The 20,793-nt window shown below is 43.0% G+C and overlaps 2 protein-coding genes across 2 annotated transcripts in view; both read left to right on the top strand.

Annotated features, from left to right (window-relative positions):
• The window catches only part of GRIN3A (glutamate ionotropic receptor NMDA type subunit 3A), a 144,977-nt gene that overhangs the window by 115,996 nt on the left and 8,188 nt on the right, over window positions 1–20,793 (top strand). The gene's annotated exons all lie outside the window — the stretch shown is intronic.
• Window positions 11,396–13,084, top strand: PPP3R2 (protein phosphatase 3 regulatory subunit B, beta). The gene is given in 3 exon segments (XM_022600317.2): window positions 11,396–11,638; window positions 12,014–12,110; window positions 12,113–13,084. Coding segments are annotated over 3 exon segments (693 nt in total). The 5' UTR covers window positions 11,396–11,431; the 3' UTR covers window positions 12,502–13,084.

Here is a 20,793-nt window from a genome sequence, read left to right as displayed (position 1 = left end):
GACCTCCCCAGTGCACAAAGGAGGATGGGAAGAGGTGAAAAGTGGATCTGGAAGGGCAAAAGAATGTCCAGAACAGCCCCTCATGGCAGATGAAGGTGGGGATGGGGCCAGCTGAAGGAAAGCACTGGCAGCCTGACCATCTATGAATGTGCAGCTTCTACAACTGCAGAGGTCCAACCGGCAGGGAGGGAGATCATGCCTTGCACTGATTAGGAAGAAGGGAGAAGGACAACCAGGCCACTGGAATGACCTTGGTCTTGGGAGTCACCCTTGCTCCATCATTACTGTGAGGAGGCAGCTTTATGTCCTCGGGAAAGTTACTGAATCTCTGTGAGCCTCAGTTGAGTCCATATCTTCCTGGGTTTTTACAAGGTTTTCTGCCTCTGAATCCATGGGTCTCCTTGTGTTGTCACTGCGTATTTAGGGAAACAAATACATACTAAGCAAGAAGTGGAACACTGCACTGGAGAGAGCTCTATTTCAGGAATCCAGAGACCTCGATTACATAGGGTAGGGAAAAGGAAAAGGAAATGTTGAAATAGTCTAAAAATAAATCACTAATCTTTTCAGTGTTCTTTTATTACTAAGGAAAGTGCACATTAAGAAACTGCCCCATTCCACCCATGACCTCACCTTCAACTTGACCCTCACCCCATCCCTGAACTTACTCAGTCCTTGACCTCACCCCATTCCTGGCACCCAACCCCAACCTGACCTTTAATTCATTCTTAATCTTACCCATCCTTGGCATTCCCCATTCCTGGACTCCATCCAGTAAGGGATGAGGCCATGGAACAGGGGTGGAGTGAAAATGTCTGTGAAGCTCATTATTAGGTCATTTTTTTAAGCTGAAGTGTAAATGGTCTGTTTTTAGGACCACGGTAGAGATACAAATGCAAAAACAACCACGGTGTCAAAATATCCACATGTAAAAGGTACATCAAAACATCATGAACACAAATTACTTAACCTCTCTGAGTTTCCTCCTATGCAAAATGGAGAGAATATTTGATGATTCGCCTTGGTGTAAGGAACAGAGATAATGTACATAAAAGTGTCTGACATGTGGTAGGTGCTGAATGAATGGTAGTTACCATATTTGTCCTGACTCTGCCATGCACCAACTGAGTGACCTTCAGCACATCACTTAAATTCTCTGAAGCCTGTTTCCTGCCCTTAAGATTGAGCCGAGCATCATGTCCAGCTTAAGAGAATGCTGTGGTTCTCAAGCAGGTGCGTTTAGAGGGATCCCAACCTAACCAGCTGAAGATCTGGATCCTGGGACACAGAGGAAGACAATGAACTGACTGGCCTCCAGTGTAGGCTCTCCATCCCTGACCACTGCCCCAGACCACCAAAACGTGCATCTAGTGTGAAACCTATTAATATCTATTCACTGAGAAAATGGCGCTTTCTCACAGCAGACCCATTCTTCCCTCTGTTAATTTTTTGTGGGAAGGAGTAATGGGTTAGTCAACTATACACTGAATTCTGAAGAGATCACACAGTCCCATCAAGAAGCTTCAATGCCTGTCAATTTTCTTTGCAGTTTGTTTTTAAAGACCCAAAGGGAATGGATGCGAGTGGGGGAGGGGGGAGTCTTAATGCAGTCCTTTTTTGCTCTTGACAACTAGGTCACATCTCAACAGCCTCCTGCACCTCTCTCATCCCTACTCCTTCCTTTTTCAATTTAAAATGTCACTGTCTGCTCTTCAACCTGATGAAAGTTATGGCGAGGCAGGGAGAGTTAATGACTGTAGATTGCTTTAAATTGAAAACCTGTGTAAGTCAAGAACCACCTTGACAGCTGAGTGCTTCCCTTGGACAAGCCTAAGTAATTAAGTTTAGTATTTAAGCCAAGCATAAGGTCAGATGGAACCTATCCAGGTAGCGCTTTCTGGAAACCTGAAGAAACACAAAGCTGTACCTATGTCCTTTTATGATGTGGAGTGGAATTGTGCATGAAGAAAGGGAGCCCAGTCTCAGAAAGGCCTCACCTTCTCTTACTCTGCTACCAGGACAAATTCACTCATTCATTCATTCATTCATTCATCTGTCAGCAAACATGTCTTGAATCCCTATGTGCCAGCTCCAAGCCAGGTGCAGCTGATGCAGAGATGCATACAGAGCTCACAGGCAGGTAGAGACAGACTTGTGAAGAAACCCCCTGGACCAGCGGTCCTTTCTGTCACCAGGGACCGGTTTCGTGGAAGACAGTGTTTCCACGGACTGGGGTGAGGGGGATGGTTCTGGCGATAATGTGAGCAATGGGGAGCGATGGGGAGCGGCAGATGAAGCTTCACTGGCTCACCTGCTGCTCACCACCTGCTGTGCATCCCGGTTCCTAAAAGGCCGCAGACCAGTACCAGTACCAGTCTGTGGCCTGGGGGTTGGGGACCCCTGCCCTAGACCACACCCCACAGGGGCAGCAGTAGAAGAAGATGCAAGGTGGAACAGTGACACAGGCAAGCCCATGGTTCACTCACCGAAGAGCAAGTAGGAATCAGAGAAGGCTTTCTGGAAGAGGGAAGCCCCTGTAGAGTGAAGAGCCCCCTGGTCAGAGCGTGAGCAAGACACCAAGGCACGAAATTAAAAGCAATGCAATTTGGCCCCACCCTCCAGAGACACCGCACCAAACCATGCTGGATGCACAGGACTCCACATGCTTTTAGTGGTGCCCTCCTCAGGGATTCTAAAATTACAGGTGGCCACCTTCCCTGGCCCACTTGTTATGCAGCCACAGCTAGACCCAGGAATAAATTATAGGTCTTTGACTTTTCCTGTGTTCTACCTTGGAGCCCACCATTATCTCCACGAGGGCAGGGACATCCTTTCTAGTATGGAAGGCAGTCTGGAATAATGGAAAGAATTTCAGTTCTGGAAGTGGACATCCTAGGGTTTGACTCCTGGCTCCATCACTGTGTCTGTGCAAGCCATGAAACTTCTAAAACTTCACATCCTCACCCCAAAACTGGGGATAATAATAGTCTGCTTGTAAGTAATAAAATGTATTTAATGAGATAGTTTATGGAGAACACCTAGCTTAGCAAATGTTCCCCCCTCCTTCCCTGAGTATAGAGCTATGCACATAGAAGAAAAAATATTTGATAAATAATAAACACATGCAAAATATTACTCCTGGACCCATCTCCAAAAAATCAGAAACACCTTATAATTCCAACATAAATGTTCTTTTATATTATATTACTTACATGTTCTAGAACTGAAGACTTTTGGGGGGAGGACTTGTGAAGTACATGATTCTGGAATTTTCTGTTTTGCAATGTGCTGGATTAACCAGCATTTACAGTATCATGTTATTCCTTTTGTCCAACTCAGCTTCTAGGTTGAGTGGGAAAACATGAAGGTGGCTTATACAAACCATTAGCCTGAACTTAAAACAGATCTTTAAAGAAACAACAGTAACTACTTTCTTTAAATGTGGTCAATGGTATTTCAAAGTCCGGTTGCTGGATGCACAAGCTGGAGACCTACAATTCTCTAGTCTTGTTTTCTCATCACCCCATACCATCACAAAGCTAGGACTGCTTCTCTGTTGCTCTCTGGTTACTATAAATGACAGAAGTTTTAATTCTGATACAGTGAAAACTAAGTCTAGCAAGTGTCCCGCTTTACCCATGCTAATGAGCAATTAAACAGATAACATGAAATAAGGGTCTCCTCTTTTATATACCAGAAATGCTTGAGCATCCGTTATACCCATGATCGCATACTGTTAATAGTCCTTGTTTTTCCCCTGGTTGAATTCAATGAACTCGTGAATATTTATGAAATGTTATTTACTATGCAACTAAAAGGTGTGAACAGTGCTCAGACTGATTAGGACTATTGTGAGAGACAGTCTTCCTTCCACTTTTTTAGATTTCCATACACTGAAATCTGTGGGGGAATCACATGAAACGGGACTCCTCCTTAATTATTCCCAGTGCTAAACAATTAACTCTCCAGGCTCTGAAGATTCCAGCTTGAAAAAAAAAAAAAAAAAGGGAAGGAAATGTGTGAAGATCATCACCTAGTGGCTATAATGTGAAGTGTCACAAAATATCAGAAAACCATCTTTTTTATATCTCACAGATGGTATTAACCAAGTCTAAGAATGTGAGAAATTGCCCCGACATTTCCTCTGAAGACACTTCCTCCCATGTGGCTGTGCGAGTTGGATAAGAAGCCAGTATCGTACGGGGGTGCGGGGCAAGGAGCCCTGGAGCCCTTACACACACCATGTGAGCCCTTCATCACACAGTAGAGGTGGCTTCCTGCAACATCCAAGCACAGGACTGGTCAGCCTGGGAAGCCAGTGCAGTCACATTTGGAGTCTCACCTTTGCTTCCTCCGTCTGTCCTTCTGTCCAGTAAGACACCGGGCCTAGTGTTATGGGTCTAATTGTATCCCCCAAAAAGATAGGTTTAAGTCCTAAGGAGCTAACCCCTTGGTACCTCAGAATAGGGCCCGGTTTGAAAATAGGGTCATCAAAGATGAGATTAAACAGTCACACTGTAGTAGAGAGAGTCCCTAATCTAATGACTGCTGTCCCTATAGGAAGACAACTAGCATGCAAAGACAGACACACAGGGAGAACACCATGTGACCACGAAGGCAGAGGGTGGATTTATGCAGCTTCAAGCCAAGGAATACCAAAGATTGCTGGCAAACTATCAGAAACTAAGAATAAGCAAGGAAGGATTCCTCTACAGGTTTCAGAGGGAACATGGTCCTGCCAACATCCTGATTTCAAATTTCTAGTTTCCAGAACTGGGAGACAATAAATTTCTGTTGAAAGCACCATCCAATTTCTGGTACTTGTCATGGCAGCCCTAGCAAATGAATACACCTCACCTTTCACCTCTAGTGCCTCTTTCATCCTAGCTCAGGCTCTCATATTCCAGACAAACATGCATAGTTGTCATTGTTTGCTGGCCGCTCTCCCAACTGCCAGGCACTCCCCCTGTTCAGCTCACCCTTAACAATGCCAGATTGATCTTTTTAGAATAAAATTCTGATTTGGTCACTCATCTGTGCTTTCCCTGTCATATGGAAACCAAATGTCTTCAGCCAAACATTCAAAACTCCCCTTGATCTGTTTCCTTCCAGCTAGCCTCATATTTTGCTCAAGTATTTCAGCCGCATTAAACTAACTGCTGGTATCTATGCCTACTCCTTTTCCTACTTCTATGATTATGGTATTTGTCACCCTTGTCTTCATCAGGATCAAACAATACTTCTTGGGGAAAAAAATCTTCCTCCATTTGTCCCCAGCAAGAATTCTAGGAAGTTCTCAACAAGTTCTCAGTTCTCTGAATTCTTATAGCTCTTTGCCCTTACCTCTCTGATGACATCTTTCTTTTTCCATCTTGTGCTGTAATTAATCACAATCTCTAATGCCTCAGTTCACTCAGCAGTAGGTAAGCTTTCTGAGTAGGGACCATCTCTGAATGCCCTCAATGCTTTATACGTCAAAACATAATTGGATAAATGATGCCCTGTAAAGGAATGATTGAATAAATGTTGCCCTTTCTTCAGTGTCTAAGGCATGGTCAGATCATCTCTTCACTTCATCTAATACCATGCTCTCCCTTGACCTCCCTGTTCTGGCCACACTGGCCTTTAAGTTTGTCCTACTTGATATGCTCTTCCTGCCCCAGTGCCTCTGCACATGGAAGTCCTTCTTCCTGGAACACGCATCCCTGCCTAAACATCCAGTTAACTTCTCCCTGAGATTTCAGCTCAATCATCACTTCCCCAATTAAAGTTCTGTTAATCTTTCTGACTAGATTAAGATTAAATTCCTATTGTGTTACTTCTCATCTGTGACACTCACCACAGGTGCCCCTGTACATTTATGGGCATGATAATTTGGTTCATGTGCATCTTCCCTACAAACGGTAATGAGGACAGAGACAGCTGGGAAAGTATCTGCCTTAGGTCACTACCATATGCCTCTCATATTGCAGATGCTCAATAGATATTTGTGTAGAAAACAAATAAGTACTTGAGTATATTTGCACGTGTATATATACAAACAATCTACTAGAATTAGAATTTTCTAGACAAGTCTCCAGTAGGCAATAATTGTTATATCTACCATATTTGTACCTACTATGTGCTACGCACTGAGTCTAATACTTTAGGCATTTTATCTCATTTAATTCTGAAAATGATGCTATAAGTTAGCAATTGTATCCTTGTTTTACACATGAGCAAACAGTGGCTCAGATAAGTAACTCTGCCCAAGATCACGGAGTTGTTAAATAGCAAAACTATGATTGAAAAACCATATATTCCAAAGCTCATATTAAACATCATCCCAGAATTACAAAAGAAAATCAAGCATATTACTCTTGATCCTTTTGAATATACATGATAAACATAAAAGACTGAGCAAATAGTGATACAACCTTAAAGCCATACTACTTACTAAACTGTAGATTTCTCAAGGGACTGTGTCTTGTTCACCACAGAAAATTCCATTACCTGGCACAGGGCCTGGCACATAGTAGGTGCCCAATATATATGTGTTAAATGGATTGTTTTATTATTGAAGTAGAGTTGACTTACAACATTAGTTTCAGGTGTACAATATAGGGATTCACTATTTTTATAGATCATACTCTGTATAAAGATATTATAAAATATTGCCCATATTTTCCCTGTGCTGTACATTACATCCTTAAATCTTACTCATTTTATACCTAGTAGTACCTCTAAATCCCCTTATCTTCCCTTGACCCTCCCCCAACCCCTCTCCTCAATGGGAGCCAACTAGTTTGTTCTCTGTATCTGTGAGTCGGTTTCTGTATTATAATATTCATTCATTTTATTTTTTAGATTCCACATATAAGTGAAAACTGTATTTGTCTTTCTCACTTTGACTTATTTCGCTTAGCATAATACCCTCTAGGTCCATCCATGTTGTTGAAATATTTGTTAAATGGATTTAAACTTCAAACAAGGTTTGTCACATCCAAGGAAGATAAAACACATAGAGCCAGAGTCAAATTTCTGCTTTGGAGAAAGCAAATAAAGGAGTAGGAAAGGGAAAAGTAAGGAGACAAGGTGTAAAATTTCTTGAGCCCCTAATGCGCGCTGGTGTGCTCTTTTAGTTGTGTTGTTTTTTTTTTTTAAGTTTTAGATGTTATCCCACTTAAACCTATAATAACATTATATGACACATTATAGTATTTCTGAGTTGCAGGTGAGAACTCTGATGCTCATGAATGCTTTTAAACTCACGGCAATGTGGTTCCACAGTCTACACAGTGGCTACCTCAATACAAACAGATGTTAAAGATGTTGCCCAGCAAATCACAGAAAGGTGAGGGCTTCCAACTGTAAAGCTCCCAGAGTGACTGTGTGAATTACTCAGAAACTTGTTCTGCTGAATAACTTGGAAGATGAAGCTTTATATGAGCCTCAATTCTCATTACTTCTGTTTCTATTTTATTTTCCAGTGTCAGTTGTATTTGCATGTAACCCCTCACAGTCCTTTTCCTGAAAACTCTTGAGGAAAAAAAAAAATGGCTTACTGAAATGGAAGTGGTGTCAGGATCCTGATTTCTTCCAAAACAATCAGCCAGTCCTTTTAATGTGCTTCCTGCAGTGAATGTCCAGCAATCCAAATCCCCCCACAGTGATAAATGGAAAGAGTGACAAATAGTGTTTTCCATGGAAATGACTAAGAATAATGGCTGGAGAAAACTGAAACAATGGCATTGAGTCCCATAATAATGCTGAACTACAAAGTTCATAAAATGTGGAACAATGGGGAACTCGACTTCACACTGACTAAAATTTCAGATCCAGCATCACATTACCTCCTCTACAAGGCAGGAGTAAAGCAATTCTGATTGTGCACCATTTTATTTCAAAGAAGTGGTGCCATCTTCCTGGTAATATCTGTTTCACCATTAAATTAGCTAACTCTTGGGATGATATTTCTCCTTCTACATAATATTTCTATATGCAATCCCTCATCTCACTCTTAGAATATATAAAGCAGGTGATTATTATCACCACTTTACAGATGAGGACACTGAGGCTGGGACAGTAACAGCTCCTCTGAGAGCTCACAGCTCATGGGGCAGAGCAGGGACTGGAACCTGGTCTATTTAATTCCTATGCTCTCACCACTGCCCCTCGCTACCTCCTAATACCACACCGTATAGAGGAAGACACTTACTTAAGAGTTTCCACACTGATGACTCCTTCCTAAAGGACAACCATCAAGGCATTACTCAGGAGAAAACCAAGAGGACTCCATAAGAGTACAAGTGAGGTCCGTCACTGCATTCCTCAAGCCTGCGATGGAAAATCTGCCATCAGCCCCCAAAGAACAGTGCCCTGGAGGAGCTGAAGTTAATGCTGGCTAAGGGCTTAGAGCAGCGATTGGCATATTGTACACGGTACACAAGGAGTGTTCATTAAACGAATGCACATACACTTAAGTGCCCAGGATGCCAAGTATTCTTTCTTTAAGCCTTCATCTCCACCAGCAGGGTAAATAGTAATAAAATTAGTAATAATAACAACAATAATAATGATTTATCATATTGGCTAGTAACAGCTTTAATCCTCATACAACTGTTTAATATATATTATTAGCCCTATTTTACAGATGGGGAAAACTGACATTAAGCAAATTCTCCAAGTTGTTTACTACTATTAAGTGGACAGTTAAGATTTGATTGCCCTATTGTTACAGAATGCAAGTCCGTGTGCCCCATGCGCAGTGAGGCCAAACAATCCCAAAACACTGGAATTTGGAACAGAGAAAGGTTGATTACGGGGCCATGCAAGGAGACGGGTGGCTCATACCTTGAAAACGCGGAACTCCCAGAAAGCTTTCAGCAAAGCCCTTTTATAGGAAAGGTGAGGGAGGGGCGTGGTTAGTTGATGCAGACTTCTTGGTGTCAGATCCTTTGTTCTTGAGGTCATGATGTTCCCGTAAACCTCACCAAAACAAATGTTATTCTCTGTTCTGACAAGAAAGGGAAGGGTAGGCATCTAGTTCTGTCTCCATGCCTCCTTGCGGCTTTTAACACTTAACAAATTCTGTAAGCAAAGCAACATCATTACCCCTCATTTTACAAGGTCCCAAGGCTCGACTTTCGCCCTCTGAGGCCCAGGCCCTGGCTAAGAGGAAGTGGGTCCCTGCAGGGGCCGGTTACCCTGCCCGGGAGCGTTAGTCCAGCACTCAGCCTGGGTCCTCCCGCCAGTGCCCAGCCCGACTGAAGAGGCAGAGCTCAGCTGGCAGCATCCTCAGGGCCAGGTCCCCAGATCCTGCGCAGCCGTCATCACTGAGGGAGCCAGGTGCCCTGGACCAAGTCGGCCCTCAGGCTTCTCAGGCCCCCCAGACGAGGGCCGGGTCCCACGGACGGTGACCCACGGTGACTGCCGCCGCCACTAGGTGGCGGAGGTGGGGATGGGGCAGAGGTTCGCTGCTGCCTCAAGGCCTGGGCCCGGCCAATAGGGGGCCATGGCGAGGGCTCTGGAGCTCTGCAGGACACAGCCCTCAGCCTGTCCGCGGGCCCCCCGGCTCACCCACCAGCTCGAGGCCAGAGGGCCTGGAAGGGAGGGCCCCTGAGAGAAGACCGCGATTCGCCTCTCACCGCACTCTCTACCATGGGGACCACAGCGCGGCTGACTGTCTGCAGAGCGAGACCTCTAATCGCCAAAAACTAACGGTCTCGCGGTCTCGAGGTCTCGCGGTCTCGAGGTCTCGCGCTAACCATCTCGGTCTCGCGCTAACAGCCGCCGCCCCGCCCCTATTATACTATTCTAAATTCTTCCCACCCTACCATGCTTCTTTAAGACCTAGTTAATTCAGTCAGGAATTAACTGTGTAGATCTAATGGTAAGGTATTCCATGGCTTTGTTGTGCCAGTTTCAGCATGGTTACCTATAGGCTGATATTTTGGCTGAACTAAAGCACAGAAAAGGTGGCCACCTTTTTTTAAATGAGAGAGGGTTTGGCCCCTTCAGTTTGATTTAGTGTCCTGGGAGTCCCCCAAGTCCCTTAGAGCTGCATTGTTCTTGAACCAAATGTATTTCGTATGCATTTGGAGTAACTGATGTCTTCCTAAAGGAAGAAGGAATATGGGAGGCAGGGGTGAGATTCATCTTCAACAAAAAAGGACAAATCCACTTGAAGCAACGAGGGAAAGAGTGAGACAGCCTAGGGACCACTTTTACTCTGAAAATATGGCAGAGGCTTCTTAGGACACATTACAGCCATTCCCCAAAGTGGTCTGCAGGACAGCCGCCAGGCACTAGCCCAACAAAGATAAAGACTGGGTATGAGAGGATGGATTTGAAGTATTGTAATAGGGTGACAGAGGCTATGGTCTTGGGACCTGTGTCTTCTTGAAAAGGGCCCTGAATTCAGCACTGTGTATATTCCTCAAGAATGTGTTACTGTCTGTAGATGATCCATGTGAGAAATTTTGTGTAATATCTGGGTGGTCTCTTACAAAGACCCTGAACCCCATGTTCTGAAAAAGGTCATTGGCCACTGTACCAGAAGGATGTCAATCCTGGCTTTCCCTCCCAGAGAATTTAGGAGAAACAGTTGACCCTTGAACAATGCCAGGGGGTTAGGGGTGCCAACCCTCTGCTCAGTGGAAAATCCTTGTATAGTCAGCCCTGGGTATCCTTTCTCAGTATCCCCGGTTCTGTCTCAGAGGATTCAACCATCTGCTGACCTTGTAGTACTGTAGTATTTACTATTGAAAAGTATCTGCATATAAGTGGACCCACACATTTGAAACCCATGTTGTTCAAGGGTCAGCTATTGATGTATACATGACATCAATGCTTTGATGTATTATCTCATCTAGTCCTTACACTAGGCCTGCAAATAAGCATCAAGAGCCCCTGCTTGCAGTTTACACAGCCATTCAACATATATTAAGCACATACTGCATTTCAGACACTATGCTGGGGATACCGCGGTGATTAATACAGCTGCGGCCCCGCCCCCTTGGAGTTTAATTTCCAAGGGAAGAAGGAAAAGTGACACGAGAAAGTTTTTAAAAATGGCGGGAGAGAGAAGGGTTAAGGTACCGAGAGAAGGAAGAAAGCAGGTATCCCTGCCCTTAGCCTGTCCCGGGCATTCCCCCTAGCTCCCCTCTCCTACTTATCTTCCTATCTTACCCCCCCACCCCCGCAAACTCCCCCTCCCACCCCCTCTTCTCCCCCTGCTCACCCACTCCCCCGCCTGGCTTCCAGAACTGCCCATTTTCTTGCCTGGTCGTGCGAACGGGTAGGAAGGGGTGAGAGGAGACGGTGCCCGGGGGTTCCACGAGCCCGCCCCCCCATTCCCCCCCACCTGGCGGCGTAACAGTCCTTCTCCAGCCCTGCGTGCGCCCACCGCCCCTGCTCCCTCCCCCAACCCTATGAGCAGGCTGGCTCCACAATGGGAAATGAGTCCAGTTACCCAGTAGAAGTGTGCTGCCACTTTGACCAAGACGAAATTAAACGGCTGGGCAAGCGGTTTAAGAAGCTGGACTCGGACAGTTCGGGCGCTCTGAGCGTGGAGGAGTTCATGTCCCTGCCGGAGCTACAGGAGAACCCATTGGCGCAGCGAGTGACAGTCGTCTTCGACACAGACGGCAATAGAGAGGTGGTGAAGAACCTAGGGGTAAGACGGGAATAAAGACATAGACCTACTAGAGAATGGACTTGAGGACACGGGGAGGAGGAAGGGTAAGCTGGGACGAAGTGAGAGAGTGGCATGGACATATATACACTACCAAATGTAAAACAGATAGCTAGTGGGAAGCAGCCGCATAGCCAGGGAGATCAGCTCGGTGCTTTGTGACCACCTAGAGGGGTGGGACAGGGAGGGTGGGAGGGAGGGAGACGCAAGAGGAAAGAGATATGGGAACAGATGTATATGTATAACTGATTCACTTTGTTATAAAGCAGAAACTAACACACCATTGTAAAGCAATTATACCCCAATAAAAATGTTAAATAAATAAATAAAAATAGAGAGGTGGACTTCGGGGAATTCATCCTGGGGACCTCCCAGTTCAGTGTCAAGGGAGACAAGGAGCAGAAGCTGAGGTTTGCTTTCATCATCTACAACATGGACAAGACGGCTACACTTCCAGCAGGGAGCCCTTCCAGGTGCTGACGATGATGGTGGGGGACAACCTGAAAGACTGGCAGTTACAGCAGCTCGTGGACAAAACCTGGGCATCCATCGTCCTGGGCAAGGATCGCGGTGGGAAAATATCCTTCCAGGAATTCAGTGCTGCGGTCGGAAGCCTGGAGAGCCACAAGAAGTTGCTGACAATTGTGCGAGCTTTTATAAGAGCACCACCCAACAACGACTTTTTCTTTCTTCTCAAAGATCAGCTCAAGAGGCCCAGCACCCGTCTCTCTGACCTGCTGGGAAGTATTTCTCTTTGTGAAGCAACATTTTCTGACACCAACCTCTTGCCCACCTCAGTGTTATTTATTCTCCTGGGAATGCCCTAAGTCAGGGAGAACATAATGAAGGAGCATGGAGGGGAAGAAAAGGAAATGGCTTTTATGAACGTATTTTCTTCTTTGTTTTGATTCAGAGGCCAAACTATAAAGAGTGAAGAATAACTTTTAAAGTTCAAAAATAAGAAAATATACATCTTTTCCTTTACTTCTCATGGTTTCATATGTGGGGAAAAATTCCAAAAAGGTGTTAGGTGAACTATTTTCATTTACTTGTGGTGTTCAGGCATCTTTTGACAGATTGTTATCTACTTATTGTAGCAACAGGGATGAATATATTTCTCTTGGCTGAGCATCTTTTAATCACCTCTCTCTGGGCAACAAAAACCCATCTTTCTCTTTTGAAAGCCGCAGCCCACTCCCCATGGTACATCCAGAAATCCCCGAGCATGTCTTGAGGGTTAGGAATCCAGCTAGGCTCCTCCTATCTCATCGCTCCAGCTCCTGAACAGTTTCTTTTCAGAGCAGAAACTCAGGGCTCTTGTAAGAAATGCTAAGACTGGACTAAATGCCCAGTCTAACGATCAGTCTCAGTGAAGGTGGGTTTTAAGGGTTGGCTGCCCACTCCAGTGTTAAGTTCAGTTAATGGGGCTTCCGCTCAAACAGGGCAGAGAACTTCGTAGGAAGCTCTCTCACCTCCAATACTCAGCCCCACTCCAGTTGGAGAGAATAGGCCACATTCAGAGTCATTCTTCCCACAAGCAGAGGCAGTGAAGATTCCAGCTGCAGTGGACTCTCCCTAGGATGCTGAAGCGGTGTTGCTCCTGGCGCTCAGAAGATGCAGAGATGAGCAGGTACACCTCTGCAGCGGGGGTGGACGCTGTCTACACTAACAAAGCTTACTTTTTAAAATCAGACTTGGGCCTGGCAGGGAAGACAAGAGCTCTCTCGTGGTGGGAAGCCTTTTCTCTAATGTAACAGTCAGCCCAGAGTCCCTCACACCCTAATAAACCTGCAGCCAAGGGGTGTGCTGGAGCCTATTCATACTGGGTGACAATCAAAGCGTGCACATCCCTCCCCAACCCCGTGTTCAGTGATGTCATGTCGATCGCTTGAAATCAGCCATAGTGGGAGTAGTAAGTACCTCACAGAAAAAAGCAGAAAGTTTTAGTTGTTTTGCTTCTGCTTGTTTTGGAGAGCCAGTGTACCAGTAAGTACACTGCTGCCTGCACCCTAGATGTTACCAGCTCTCTGTGGTCCCACTTACTACTGTCAGATCCCGGAGAACAAGCTGTCCTCAGAAGAGCTGGGACAGGACTGGTCCCAATGTCTGCCACTTTACATCAGGCCTGTTTCTCACAGTGGTCCAATCCCCGTAGAAGGTGCTTAAGGCTCTCAGAATACCAGGGCAATGAGACGTACTCTCCCTACATGTACTAAACCAAGGGACAAAACCCAGGTGATTTTTCTCAGGACAAGAAAGATCTGTTTCAAGATTAATTATCCTTATATTTCGAAGAGGCTGGTAGCTAGTCTTCCCTGCCCCCATCCCCCCGCAAAAATAAAACCCAAAAGTGGGACAAGTAAATCCACAAATTGAATTACTGTCCGAGCACCCATCTACCAAGGCACGCTGCCATACTTTTTATTTAATAAATTACTTATGAACCACAAAGAATAGGTATCCAACCCCTTAACTTCCTGCGCAGTCCTAAAAAAAATGTATTAATGATCAGTAAATGCTCCCAATCCTGTAGTTATATGAGTCTTACCCCCATTTCAGGGTAACATAGTTCAAAGACTCAGACTGGGTTTGGATGCAGTTACAACTGGGTTTTTAACACAGTCACTTCTTATTAGTTGTGCGAGCACGAGCATGTTACTTAACCTCTTTGTGTCATTTCTCCTGATTAAAATGAAGATCCATCCCCAGGTTATTTTGAGGATTCAAGAAGATTAAACATGTAAAGTGCTAGAGCACAAAACTTTCACGCTACCCATGGCCTTCCCTTCCCCCTTTCGTCCTCTTCTACTAGATCAATATATAAGGGAGAAGGAGGCCTCTTGGTTCCTTTCGAACGCTTACTTAGTACTTAGCCACACCCACTCTCAGATTAGCTGGACATTTGTGTGATCCTAATCCAGAAAGGAAACAATGGAAATAATGTCAAGATCTTCCCCACCCCTGCATTTGCAGAGGGGATAACAGATGTCTTGACTGGAGAAAGTTTAAAAGAGTGAGACTCTCATTCCAGCCCAACCTATTTGACTTTGTGGAGGAAACCTTGCATGAGAAAAGTGAGCTTGTGTAATGCCAGGGAAGAGGATTTCTGAAAGAGAGACATTATTTGTATACTCTGCAATGTGCATGTTAAAACATGGAAATTAAAAATTAGGACCGAGAGTTTGAAACATGTTGGATTACATGTTCAAATTTAACAAGAGGATGAAAACTATTTCAGCTCCTAGAGTGGCTGGAATTCACAAGCTAATTGCTTGATCAGTCTACCTAATATAGTTACCCAAGTCTTTGTGGCAGTGACCTGGAACTGTGAGCCTATTTCTAGCTTCAGCAACTAGAAAGATCTGACTGTATGAATATTTGGGAAGAGAGATCACATTTACTTCAAAATTAGAATGCTTTGATTCTTCTCTTTGTTAATTGCCAGTTGCCAACAAATCTAATTCTGTACAGTTCCTCGGGGTAATAATAGTAGTTAATGCATATTGAACAGCTGTTCCAGGTCCTGTTACATTTGTTATATCATTTAATCATCATAACAACACTGTGGGGTGGGTGCTATCATCTCAGTTTTACAGATGATGCTATGGAGAGATCTAGAATCTTCTCCAAGATATCCCAGCTGGTAAGTGGCAAAGTGAGGACCTGAACCAGGCTCTGTGACCCCAAATGCTGAGCTTTTTTCACCTCACTCCATTGCTTCCTATTTTTATGGTTTTTGTATTTACCTGCCTCAAATTATTCCTGATAGTCTGATTAATATAATCAAACCAAGCCTCAGTTTTTACAAAGAGGTGAATTTCTTGTCAAGGAGCAAGCAGCTTCTACCTCTTTGGTTCTATACAGTGCAAAAAATTAAAAATTAAAAGTATTAGGCAAGGCAGTCTTACATCATCATCCACCTCCATCTCATCTTGAGAAATAAGTGACAGTATTTAGATTAAGCTGGTAACAGCAACCAATATGTTTTGAGGCTGTAGACATCAGTAACACTACGTTGTTGTGAATCATATATTAATAGATTGTGTCTGCCCTCTACCATATGTTGCAATCCCCAAACCACTAGACACTTCTCTTTTTTTTGAAACGTAGGAAAAAATATGGCCTTAGCATAGTTGGTTTATTCTCTAAATCTATCTTGCTTCAGAGGAATTCTCAAGGAAAAACCTTCAGGAATTTTTTTTATTACAAATTCCATTCTTCACTTATGCTTATTGATTCTCTCTGTTAGGATTTAAAGTGGTTCGTGAGTCTGGCTACTATGTTTTATCTATTTTGCATGCCTTGAAAAGGGAGAGGCTTGGATGTTTTTTAAGACAAGGTGGCATCATGTTAAAGGAGTCAGGTCGCTAGACTGAGAATCGGAACTGGACCTCTCTCCTTTCGTATTGGCTGCCCTAGCTCTTCCACTGGCTGGTGACTGTGTAAATAGTGACAAACCATGTGTCAGCTTTAAAGCACTAGCTGATCATAGTGAAAAACCATAACACTGAAGCGACATGAGCAGCAATAAAAGCTGTGTAGATAAAGGATACAATCTGACAGCTCTTAGACTAAATCTGACACACAAATAAGTTGTTTTGTTAATTTTACATGGTGTTTGTTCTCACAATGTTTTGTGTATGTGTGTGTGCATGGGTATGTTGCCAACATTTTTTTTAAAAATAGGATTTTAAGTAAAAATCAAAATTAGCATAAAGGAATGCAGACCACCCCGGGATGGGAGTGGCCTTTTACTGGCTAAGGTACCTCTGCAGCATGGGGCTGAAATCAAAAGTCTCAATAAAGACAAAGCAATATGTTCCACTCTTGTTAAAAAAGCTCAAGATGGACTGAAGTGTTCATTATTTTTCAGAAATAAAGCAATTGGTCATAAAACATCCCAAAAACTTCTGTTTCTAATGACTGAACAACAGAAGAGTTTCCAATAATCAAAACAAATAGAGCCATATAGAATTCAAACACCTGTACAATAAAATCTAACAAAACAAAGCTAACAGGAAAACTTAAAAATTGAGACACATATGTAATGTGTTAGGAAAGGGGTTAATAGCTTTTTTCAGTAAAAATCCATGCCTTTTCTGAAATGCATAATTGGGCAAATCATATAAATATATAATACATACCTGGGGCAACAGGAAAAACAAACATGAAAAAGTAGCCAGAAAAATTGAATAAATATAAATCAGAATACCTAAAACAGGAAAAAATGATTAGTTGCAAAACAGGGTTGGAGAGGATGTGAGCATCCTGTGCAATGGGGCATCTTGGGAATCACTGGGAATGGTTTTCACACTCTTGAGGACCATTTCACACACCACAAGGCATCAGAACGGTTATATGATCTTACCTGGTAATCCCACCCATTGCAATATATATCTCAAAGAAAGGATCAAAAACGACTTTTTAAATGCTATATGCAAAAGATTTTTTATTGTGGCAATATTTATTATATATATATAATAAGTAATATTAAATACCTGACAGTTTGGGAGTAAACTCAATTATGATAAAATAATAGTTACTGATAATATAAAGCTATTAAAGTTAATAAATAAAATAACTGTATAAATCCATAAATTTTTAGATTAAGTTTTTTAAAAAGCATAATTGTTATATTAACATATAACAGAGTTTACAACTCTGGAAAATATATGTGCATATGGTTGTAGCTCAGAAGAGAAAATGAAGAATTGAAAGTATATAGTAAAAGGATAATGGTAATCACCTCAAATTTAATTTTTAGAAATATTTTTCTGAGTTATTTTATTAATAAATTAAGACTTTTCAAAAGACCGCACAGTGGAGATAATGTAGCACATTCAGCACCAGGTCCAAGGCTAAAAGATGGTTTCCCAAACCTAGAAGGGGCGGGGGCTCTGGGAGCACAAGGAACAGAAAGGGGGCATCTCCTCAGCAACCTGGGCTGTGCCATATTGAGGAGCTGTTACGCAGATTCCAGGTTAGAAGAGACAGAGGTGCCACAGCCCCCAGGACCAGGGATGTGATGGGAAGTTCCTGCGGACCCTAATTTTACTGTCCATCTAGATTATTTTCTTATCCAAATGTGTGAGCACTGTTAACTTCACTCATGCAGTGTCTCCCTGGATTTTGCAAATCATTCTTTGTTTCTTTTGTTAAATGTAATCTTTCAGTCTTTCAGTCTTCAATGATGAGAAAGTTTCAGATTCTATGAGTGAATATTTTCTTTATCCCTTTTCATGATTGTTGTTACAATTTTTTAGAAATCCTACATGATTACATCGCACAATCTTACCCCATTGTCTCCAGCCAGGCAAACTCTCTCCCGCGATAGCTGTCCTTGGTACCTCTGGAGCCCACACCTCATGCAGGTGGAGGTCTCCATCTTCTGTGCCCGTCCTCCCGCCCAGACAAAGGGCTATGTGTACAGACACAACGAGTCTGCCAAATTTTATTGAGCTACTTTCTCTTCTGGGCAAAATAGTGGGGTGTTAAAAACAAAAAAAGGAAATCATGTCTTCAAAATTAGAAACAGCATTTGCTTGCTCCTCATCCTGCTTCCAAGTATCTAGGAGAGGAATTGAAAGCAATGATTACAGACTCTTTAGAGGATCAGAGAAAATGGGTAGCTGCTGTGGAGTGGGTGATGTGGAGTGGGGGCTAGGGAGGCTTAGATCATAAGATTTAACCAGTAACATCTGAGGCAAATGATGACTGAAATACTTTAGCTGCATTCCTTGCTGGAGTTTTCAGAACCTAGTCAGTTATCTAACCAGCTGTCAGATGTTTCAAGGGTCCACATCTGAGCAAGATGCAAAGGAGGGTTTAGCAGCAACAAAATTGGTGGTCTTGGCCTCTACATGTCACTGATGATCTAGGCAGAGACCAATCAGAACCTTTGATAGTACAGGCATCACCCTTTATCTGAATCTAGTCTGTTCCTGGAAATATGTTGGCTGGTAAATTTCCAGATGGTAGGAGTCCTTTCTGTTATCTTGTATGAGATGAACAATAAAGCCTTCCCACCTCATCCAAAAAGCCCAGACAGTTTCCCTAAATATCACTAAAACATTCTTAGACATTTATTAGTGTTTAATATCTAATGCACAATGCATGGATTGTTACATATGACAATCCACCAATGATTTCTGCATAATATGAAGCATTTAAAACACCAGTTCTTCAATGCTTAATCAGTGGTTATTCATGTGTGCATAATACAGAGTATGCTTTCCCACCACAGTACAGTGGATATATATTAATGTAAATGAACAATAAAATAAAATGTTAAAGAAATATAACAAGTATAAATAACATTTAGCAAAATAAAATAAGCAAGCAAGACAATTTTTTGAGTGGTTACGTATTGATTAAAGAGTTAATGGAGTGAGATTGGATGGGCTAGAGTGAGCCTGTGAAGGACTAAGTGAAGCCATAAATGCCTGAGATTTGCCTGCAGCTAAATCCTGGGATAGTCTTCTCTCCTTGGCTTTTGAGACTCCAGAAGTGTGTGGCTGTGAGCTACCAAATGGGATAAAGTAATGGGATGAAGAAAATTAAAAACTTATGTCTGTTTACATTTCTTTGCTTCCATTAATACAGCTCTTGACAACGTGAGACTGGGCTGTGATTGCATTTCTGAATGAGATGTTTCTGCTCCTGTCACTTGCACCTGCAGTCGTCATTTTGTCTGCATCACTTAAATTTATTTTAAAGATTGACATTGAATATTCATTGCTCCTCTTCTTCCTCTGACAAGTGATAAATGTCAAGTTGAGCAAGTTCCACTCTATCAGACAAAAAGTTTTCACTTGATAACGTGGGGCTGATGCACATACGTAATGCATAACACATTGAAGTAGTGTGGTCCTAGGGGAGGGACAGCTGAATTACAACTGCAATGGTACATCTTATCACTGAGACCCAGACACAGTATAAACATTTTCATTGGTGCCCAAAGGCAGATTATAGTGTTTTCTATTCAGATGGTGAGTTCTGAATAAAATTTTTTGCAAGTTGTAACAGGGAATAGTAAGAGTTCAGATAGCAAGGGGTACCTGTGAATGGTGTTCGCTTGAAGGCAGTGCGGGCTTTGGCACCAGACAATCCTGGATCCATAGCCTGGCTTCCCCATTTATTAGCTTGTATGATCTTGGGTATGGTCGTTAATGAGCCTCAGTTTCCTCAAATGTAAAATAGGGATAATAATACTTAACTTACAATGTTATTATAAGATCATAATATGCATATATGGCGTCTGGCACACAGATGTCCAATTAAAAAAAAACACAGCAACTACTTCTATTAGTCTGTTAGCATGTGGATGTAAACAACAGAAATTTAAAGAAAGAAATGTATAAAATAAACTGAATACAGCCTCTTTGTTACTGGGATAATAAGAGGAAAATGAGACTAATTACTGTAATGCACAAAAAAACAGGGAACATCATGCTTTTAAAAGCAGGACGATTCACCGTAAGTTACATTTTTCTTCTTCATCTTGGCAGCACCTTATAAGAAAGCCACACCACTCTGTTTAGTGTTTTGCTGAGTGTTTGATGCTGTTAGTGTTAAAGTCCAAAATTAATTTCCCCAGTGCATTCTTCATTCACAGCAGTAGTAATTGAATCCTTCTGTAATAGCCGTATCCTGTACACATTACAACAGGCCCAGGCCAAGGGAGGCTTTCAAACACATTTGTGTATACTTTCTGGAGGTCAGGTTGGTCACCACTTGTACAGAGATGTCCCAGGAAAAGCCCTCGTACCCGAGTAGCCTTCAGGGTCTGATACACCTCTCACATTTCCTAGACCAGCATTTCTTGTTCCCTAAGGCTGGGCTTCCTCTTTCATTCTCAGGTGTCTGCTAGTTTTCCTGCCTGTGTCCCAGTCTCTTAAACCTGATGCATACTCTATGCCCCTGCTCACCTCTAGTCTTTTCTTCTTCAGGGATCCTAGCACCCATCTTTGGTCCAGAGCCACTGCCAGATGTAGTGTCATGGAGGAAAAGAGATTCCATGACCCAGGCTCCCCAAAGACTGAAATCTCCAAACTCTGCCTCTGAGTCTGGGCCCCCAGATAGACTTCCTGGCATACCATGGAGGTCTAGCCATGTCTGAG

Source organism: Delphinapterus leucas, chromosome 6, assembly GCF_059928025.1.
Source record: "Delphinapterus leucas isolate spDelLeu-1000000601 "Yukka" chromosome 6, BTC_Dleu_Yukka2, whole genome shotgun sequence".
Taxonomy (NCBI): domain Eukaryota; kingdom Metazoa; phylum Chordata; class Mammalia; order Artiodactyla; family Monodontidae; genus Delphinapterus; species Delphinapterus leucas.
Note: the sequence above shows the minus strand (reverse complement) of the source record. Positions and strands in the feature narration are given on the sequence as shown.